Genomic DNA, 8,570 nt, shown 5'->3' with positions numbered 1-8,570 from the left:
CTTGTGGTTAAGTTGTACTTTTTTTTTTTTTTTTTTTTTTTTTTTTTTGCTTTTTTAATAATATTTAGGTATATTAGAGAATAAGGCCATTTTTTACTGTTAGGAAACATTTTGGCTGTGGTACCTTTGGATTTAGACTTTCTTTTAGAGTTATCTGCAAGTTTTTAGGTTTAAATAGTTAATATAATGTATAGATTATAACTTGGACACACTGTAGTCTCTTAATGTTGCATTTACTTGCAGAACTTTGTAAAAAAGAAAAAAAAGTTGAAATCCTTTCCAACTTCGTGGCTTTTTGCTCCGTTTTACTCATTTCTGAAACTCTCCCACTCCAGTTACCTTTAGCTGCTTCAGTGTTGGCAGGAAGCCTCCTTGTTCCTTGACTGCGCCTCCTCCCCGGGCATTTTAGCTGAACTTTAGGCACCTTTTTTTTTTTTTTTGAAGAGGGATGGAATTTCATAGAGCTTTCCAAACCAAAACGGGGAAAAAAATGAAAAGCAAAACTAAAAGGTTCAGAGTAATGGCGTTCGGAAAAGCAAGTAGCAAGAAAAGGAAAATTGTTTAAAAAAAAAAAAGACAAATAAGAGTACTACTACTAAGTGGATCAGTTTAAAACTGTCTCTGAAATAGACTAGTGACATTAAAACATCTGTCTGCAGAACTGGCTTTTATTTGTTGCCTATCAACAAACTGAGGGATCTCTCTACCAAGAAGCTCTTTTGTTCTTTCCTGTGTTGACAGAAGGCAATGCATTTAGAAAAAAAAAAACATTTGCAAATTTTTTTTTTCTTCCTGCACACAGAAGTGAAACTAGTTACCTTCAGTTCAGTTTACAGTGTGTTATTTTCACTATTATTCTATCTTTGAGGTTATCAAACCCCAAAGATGTGAAAAAATTCCCTGCATTTCTCTCAGACTTTTCTTTAAACAGCACCTGCTGATGAGGCAGATGTCACTTTTTAAAAAGTTACATATAAGGAAAAAATCCTACATTTATTCAGGTTTGAAGAAAAATGAAACCCTATCTATTAGTTCATAAATCAGTCAGCAGATGGCGCTGTTGGACCTGTTAAATCAATCTAATAAAACAAAAGCAGAGAGTTTAGGAGCTTTTGAATATCACATAAATCATGCAGAACCATCTTAAAGGCCCCTGTCCCACCGAATACTGATGTGTGATTTAGGCTTTTGATTTATGTTGTGATTTGTGTTTACAGAAGTAGAAATGACAACATAAGTACAAAAATCACTAATTATTTGTTAATAAGCACCCACAGGGGTGTGTGATTGTTGTCTTTAGAGGACAAAAGCTTTAAGTAATCAAATTTTCAGGTATTACAAGCTGTTACAGTTCAATTCACAGATTTTCTTTTCTTTCCTGCTGTTTAGATTAAAACTAAATCTTCACAGATCCTTCTATAAATTGTTACCCGATATAAATTCTGCCACATATTTCTGTGACAAGTTACCAGATGAAAATGAATCTTTGGGTTGTATCAACGTTTTCAACTGTTTGTCAAATTCACCAAGCTTGCTTTGCAGAGAAAGTATCTTATTCAGCAGAAAAAGGAGTTTTTATGCTGTAAACGATGGTAACTTTACTTTAAGCAGGAGTGGGTCACAGAACGGACAGCACATGTGACAGAGAGGCTACTGATGGTCATGTGTGTGCATTCCTTTTTCCATTCCTGAAAACTGCTGTTTGATCACATGAGACGCCTGAACGAGTTAAAAGACTTTCTGAGAGAGTTGAAACCGAAGGCCGCTACTCTGACGTTTTCCTCTTTAATCCTCAGCATCAACATCAACTTCCCCGTTTCCTGCCGATTTATGGACTTTCTAAAAGAGATCCATCCTGGATTTAATAAGAACGATTCCGTGGACTCTTCTGGGTCAGTGAAAGTTAAAATCATTCATTAAACCTGTTTATATGTTGCCGTTAGAAAAAGGCTGGAAGCTTTCGGATGCAAAGCAAGTTTTGGCGTAAATCCTTTTCCGTTGGAAGCTACTCAGAGCCGCGGCGTCGCTCTTCAGTAAAGAATTAAATCAAAAAGATCCTGGTTTTTGTTTCACACGTTGCAGTGGGGTTTTGGGAAGAGGCCACGCAAAAGCAATATCCAACGTGTTATAGGTAGCGCCTTGAATGACTTTCAGTTTTGAAAAAAACAAAGATTTATTCTGACCGGACCGATGGGCTGGTGGCTAGTCTTAGTGGCACTAAAGGTCTCACTGGGCTACACCGGTTTGGGGACTAGTTGGAGACAAAATTGTGGGGTAAATTACACAAATTTTCTCTTGGAATCACACTGAGTGACACATTCCCATGAACTCCCAGTGACAACTGGGCCAAAATATGCTGGTAGTTTGCAGACCAGTTTGAGACCAATTCCAGTGTCCATCTTGTCTCGTGAGTGTTTCAAACACGGTCAGAAATCCAGCGACTCACAAGAGGAAACTGAGGACACCCCACAGACGTTTCAGGACATTTTGGAAACTCCCTCGCATGCGCCTTTCACGACGTGTCGCCAAACAGTCTCAGCTTAGGAGACCAAATATGACGATGCTCCCGCAGGAAGAGCTCCTTCTGCAACCAGAAGGGCTACTGCTACCTGCTGACGCTGCTTTTTGTGCTCACAAATAACCTAATAATTGCCGTACGTATGAATAACCACACAACATAATGTCAGACTGGCGTTGGCACACGAAATGAGGCCACTCAGAGAGCTATCTGCAACAGGTAAGATAATAACTGCTCACATGCCTTTGCACAAAACCCCACAGTAGAAGATCTTAAGTTTGAGTTATTCCATATAGTTTAAAGGGGCTGCATCCGTTTATCTAAACTTACTGACGGATGTAGGGAGAGACAGATTTTCAGAAACTGAATTGAGGTGTGAAATATCCCTTTATCGGACACCAGGAACACCCATTTCCATTGGAGTGTCACCTTGACACAGATAACTACAGAATATCTTTCCAACTTGCATATTTGACCTTAACACCAGTTCTATGACTGACATGTTGAGTTCCGTTCTTGGTCATAAAGAACCGTCGCAAATTCAGGTTGAATTTCCTGAACATTTCGTACTAATAATTAATATGACAGCGTGTGTAGCGACGACCGGCCTCAGCTGCAGTCAGTGCACTTGCAGCAGAACGTACCACGATAATTCAGGGGTACAAAACACGCCACGCAGTTATATCACAAACATTTTTTGAAATATGATGAATGTGAAAAATATATTAACAGATGGCGCTTTTGATACGGCGCTTTACAGTGGAAATTTATATGAGAAAAACAAAACAAAAAAAGCAGCGAGTAGACGTCTAACGTCTGCACCCCCCCGCCGCGTTGGCGCGAATGGATTCTTCCGGGATGCTTGGTCACGTGACTTTTCCCGTTTCGCCATTTTCCTCCTCTATGCCGGAGTTCGAGCTGTTGGAAACGCCGCTTCGCAGTGTTTAAACCAGTCCAGAGGTGACGGTGGGATAGGAGACCCCCCCCTTTCCAAACACGCACCCCCCCACACACACACACACACAGAGCTCTCTGTCGCTCGCACGAAGGAAAAGAAACGAGCCCGCCGCGTAGCTCCGCCGCCCGAGGAGAAGAGCGAGAATGTCTTCTGAAGAGATCCCCGAGTACTCGCCTTTCTTCGCTGTGATGGGAGCCTCCGCGGCCATGGTCTTCAGCGGTAACCACACCAGCAGCCGCCTCACTTGACACCTCTCCCCTGTTTCTAACCGAGCCGCCTCGGGCAGAAGTCGGTAGCTGTTTTGTTTTATTTTATTTTTTCGGTAGTCGTGTTTTAGGCCGCTCGGTGGGCTCGCACACCTGCCGGGGAGGAGGAGGGAGAGGCGGAGGGAGGGTTCGGGCTCCCCAGCCGCCGTAGCTTCCTCCGCCCGGGATCAAATTCAGCCTGTGATCGTGGGGTTTTTTAAATTTTACATTATTATTTTGTAGCTGCTGGTCGGTGATGCGGGCCTTCGCCGAGCTGACAGCTGCATCTGGGCCAGCCTGTGTGTAATCTGTCGCACGGAAAGGTCGTCATTAATCAAAGCTGTGTTTTTATTTTCACGAGTTAGTCTGCGGAGCACCACTTTACTGAAGGGGTTAATGAAGGCCTCCAACAGGAACATTCATTCATTCACCCATTCATTCACTCATGCCTGTAAGGCCCATTAAATGGTGCCTCCATTTAATGAGGATAAAATTATAATTTAAAGCCTGCATTGTGGTTTCTGTACTCAAAAATCAAAGGAAAGCCAATCAAATCGATCAAATGTAACCATAATTAACCATACTAAACTACTAGGTGAATTAGAAGCTATGTTTTAAAATATATATATAGTTTTATTTGATTTAACATCGATACAAATCTCTCTACCCATTTTTTATAACACCATTTTGAAACCTTTTGTAAAACAAGAATGTCTTTTTAAGAAACAGAAGTCCAACTATTAATAAAGTACATTACACAAATTGTTTTATTCACAAAAAGCTAATTTAAATGACTTTATTTGAAAACAGCATCTGCAAGCTCTTAAAATTAGGACTTTAATGCTTGATCTCTTTGCATCAAATTGTGAATTTGCCTTAGAAATAAACAGTTCTGCTGCGATAAATCCCAACATTAAACCATGTGTTGTAACTTCGAGACACGAAGTTTAACGTTGGGCCGCTGACGTTAAACCTGATCCCTGATAACTTGTTTCTTTGACAAAATTTAAACTAAAACGGACCAAACTTGACATCTCTTCCTGTGTGTGTTTCATACAGTTTTATATCTAATGTCAGCTCAGTATTTGCTCCATCCTGGAGAAACGTCAGCCCGCGTTTCTTTTACTCATTTATGTTGTGCGAAGACAACATTTGGGAGTAAAGAAAACTAGTTTTTAAAGATTTTTAAAACCGCTCAGATCGTTGCTTTTGCTAAAATTACAGCGTAAGAAAAAGTAAAAACAGACAGATGCTCTCGATACATTGGGCAGAGCTGCAAATGGGACACTGAGATTTTGTTTTATTAATGAGCTCTGTGTTTAACAAAATAACTCGTCTTCTGGCAAGCACAGATGAGCTGATGGATGGTTTTCAGGCTCAGTTTTTCCTTCTTGTTACAACCTAGACTCGTAACGCGCGAAAAACCAGAGTTTTATCGATCTAAGGTTTGGGTGCGTCATGTATCAGTTGACCTGGAGCGTTTATAACCCCTCCAGAGCTCTACGCTTTTTATTTTTCTTAACTAGAATGAGTGATCTGGGATGGATTTGGTCAAAGCAGACGACGAGTCAGCGGTCGTTTTGAGCGTTTTCCAGGTGCAGCTACACCTGTTAGCTCTGTGTGTTTGCGTAGCGGCCATTCATCAGAACGGGGCTCCTGCAGGTCACCTGAACGCCTCGGATGTCAGGAGACGGAGGTCGAACTGTTCAGCCACTATTTCCAAGCTTTACATCATTCGTCCCACCTTTGGAGTCCCAACTAGGATTCAAGCGTTTAAAAAGTGTGAAACACTCGAGTGTCGTTTTATCAAATATTGTCATCAGCCGTTTATTTTATGTCATTTCAAAGGCTTCAGCAGGTTAATTTGAGTTTTACAGCATTACACCTAATCAAACAGCACTTCAGTATGCAGAGGGCAAGAGAAAAAGTGACAATGTAATGTCGTTTATCTCTGAAAAACACATTTGAAACGCTAACTAACAGCTCAAGAAGCTTGTTTGTAAATCAACATTAATATGATGCTTTTTTATTGTTATTTCTGTGCTCTGCAGACAACAGAGAACAGTGTTAAACAGTTGGGTTGCATAAATTTCTGTGGTAAAAGCAGCGTGGTGGCAGATTCACAGGCGTGAGAGGAACTGCAGTCATTTTTTATTTATTTATTTATTTTTCCCAGTTTTGATTTGGAGCCAGGCCTGAAAGCAGAGATGATGCTCACTTGGTTTAATACGGAGTGACTGTGTCAGGCTGGATTGTTGTAGATTATGCAGGTACTCTTTAAATGATTTGAACACGGATGAGCAGCAGTAATTAGAGTGGATCTGTGGCAGCAGTTCTGAACACGTCGGCATGTTTGGCTGCTTCAGAATAAAGCTACATAGTGGTTTTATTTTATTTTTGGGTGGGCTCATATTTAGAGCTGTTTTATAAGTCGTTCCATACTCATATCTGGGGATTAAACCTAACAAATTAACGGGGACTGTCTCGCTCTGTCTTGTTCAGCCCTCGGAGCGGCATATGGAACGGCAAAGAGCGGCACGGGCATTGCTGCCATGTCTGTGATGCGGCCAGAGCTCATCATGAAGTCCATCATCCCCGTCGTCATGGCTGGCATCATCGCCATCTATGGGCTGGTGGTAGCTGTGCTGATAGCGAACAACATCTCTGAGAAAGTCACTCTTTACAAGTAAGGCCACCTCTGAGACGCTTTTTTCCTTCTTTGTGCTCATTCATTGCATCATCCGAAACGGGAAAATTAGTCGGTACAGGCTGTTTTATGTATTAATAAAAAACAAACTACTCTGTTCTTATCAAGGTGTTACAGGATAAATACAACTTTTAGGTGAACAGTAACTCATGACATATTTAATTATTAATGAAAAAAGCCAAATACAAGAGCAGGGGGTTTATAGATTAATTAGAATTAAGTAGCAGCCTAATCAAACGCCTCTATTAAAGCTGATGTTTTAGCTGTTTGAGACTCAGAGGAAGAAATAAAACCTTGGAGCTTCATCCCAGACTTTATAGGCTGCAGTTAACAAGTTAAAATTGATGACAGTAAAAGACTGAATGTGGCTTTTTGAAGAGTTTCAAAGCAAAATGTTTTGCCATAATTCACAGGAAAATGATCATTTTGAGCTTGTTTTTTAGTGAGGTCACACCTGGACATGGAAGCTGTAGCCTCGAATATTTTCTGAATGATAGGAAACCGCATTTCTATTCAAATCAGGCATTAAGCTCCTAAAATGATTCATATGTTTGCCTGAAAACACAAACAGGATTGGTTAGATTGCTTTGTCTGCACTGAGTGTTACACACGTGTGTGTGTGTGTGTTATTTCTCTGATTGTAGGTAAAATAAACAATATGTAGGCCATTATTTCAGGTGGTGCAGGTGCAACCCAGACATCTAAGGGCATCACACACCTGTTTCTGCTCAGTCAGCTGCAGTTAGGAGCCCCGAGTGGCGTGAAGCGCTCAGGTTGACTGCAGCGTTCCACCTGTCAGACAGTAACGCTGATGTCATGAGGAGGACGCCGAAGGGAAGACCTCCACCACAACCTTTTCATGCTGCGCATCTTAGTTTGCGAGCGCAAACAGCACATGCGGTGTGAAAGTACAAATGCACGCACATTCCCACACACAAGCAAAAACAATAACCCAGATGTAGAATCACAGAAACTAAACCGAGCAGTGACAAATCTAAGAGAAAATTTGTTTAGAAGTGAAGCGGCTCGTTGATGTGAGTCACTTGGGGAAACTAAGGTTTGGACACATTCTGGAGGCTGCCTGACAGAAAGCATTCAGCAGCTGGTGGTCATGGCTGCAGCCCAGAGCCACGCTGGTTGAGACGGATGCGTTTTAACAAGTTCCCACAAATCTCTTTAAACTAAAGCAACATTGTTTTACAAAGTAGTTAGAATTCCTCTAAAACAGAGGTGTCAAACTCCATTCCTCGGGGGCCGCTGTCCTGCATGTTTTAGACGTGTTCTTGCTTTAAAACACCTGCTTTAAATGGATGACTTGTTGCTGTGCTCCTGCAGAACTTGATGATTTGGTGAGGAGCTAATCAGACCATTTGAATCAGGTGTGTTGGAGCAGAAAAACCTAAAACCTCCAGGACCGCGGAGCCTCGAAGGCCTGGAGTTTGACACCCCTGCTGTAAAACATTTTAGGAAAGCAGTGAAAATGGGAGGCAGGCGAGAACATTAATAATCTCTGCTGACGGTGAACCAAGTGTTCTTTACTTCTTTACCTTTACTGTAAACTTCACAGACTTTATTCTCTCCTCCTCCTCCTCCATCAGGAGCTTCCTGCATCTCGGCGCCGGTCTGAGTGTGGGCCTGAGTGGCCTGGCGGCCGGGTTCGCCATCGGCATCGTGGGCGACGCCGGCGTGCGAGGCACCGCCCAGCAGCCTCGGCTTTTCGTGGGCATGATCCTGATCCTGATCTTCGCCGAGGTGCTGGGTCTCTACGGCCTCATTGTGGCCCTCATCCTGTCCACAAAATAAGCGTGGCTCTCCCCTTTTTTTTTTTTCTTCCATGACGCCCACCCCACCCCGCCCCCGTGGATCTGACAGGATGGGATGGCAACAGAAACGCGTCGGTCGCCTTCGACAGCTTTGTTCTCAGTAGACGTGCTCCATTTCATATCGTTCGAAGCCATCCGGTTGTGTCGGGTGTTGTGCGTGCAGAACGGGCATGAACATGTTCTGTTTGTCGTGAGCTGATGTGTGGACGGGCCTGCCTGATATATCGTCTAAATCTTAAAGCTGTACAGTGATCCAGAGTCCTCCCACCCCTCGGTAAATGTAGTAACCAGTTTGTGACGTGAGTGTGAATATCAGCGT

At 42.4% G+C, this 8,570-nt stretch overlaps 1 protein-coding gene across 1 annotated transcript; it reads left to right on the top strand.

Moving 5' to 3' along the window:
* The first annotated feature begins 3,398 nt into the window (after positions 1-3,398).
* atp6v0ca (ATPase H+ transporting V0 subunit ca) lies at positions 3,399-8,240 on the top strand. The gene is made up of 3 exons (XM_017428065.3): positions 3,399-3,695; positions 6,224-6,407; positions 8,027-8,240. Exons 1-3 carry the CDS (start codon positions 3,620-3,622, stop codon positions 8,229-8,231), a joined length of 465 nt encoding a protein of 154 aa, XP_017283554.1. The 5' UTR covers positions 3,399-3,619; the 3' UTR covers positions 8,232-8,240.
* Positions 8,241-8,570: the final 330 nt, after the last annotated feature.

This window comes from Kryptolebias marmoratus, linkage group LG12, assembly GCF_001649575.2.
Source record: "Kryptolebias marmoratus isolate JLee-2015 linkage group LG12, ASM164957v2, whole genome shotgun sequence".
In the NCBI taxonomy this organism is placed as follows: domain Eukaryota; kingdom Metazoa; phylum Chordata; class Actinopteri; order Cyprinodontiformes; family Rivulidae; genus Kryptolebias; species Kryptolebias marmoratus.
This window is presented reverse-complemented; position numbering and strand designations above follow the sequence as displayed.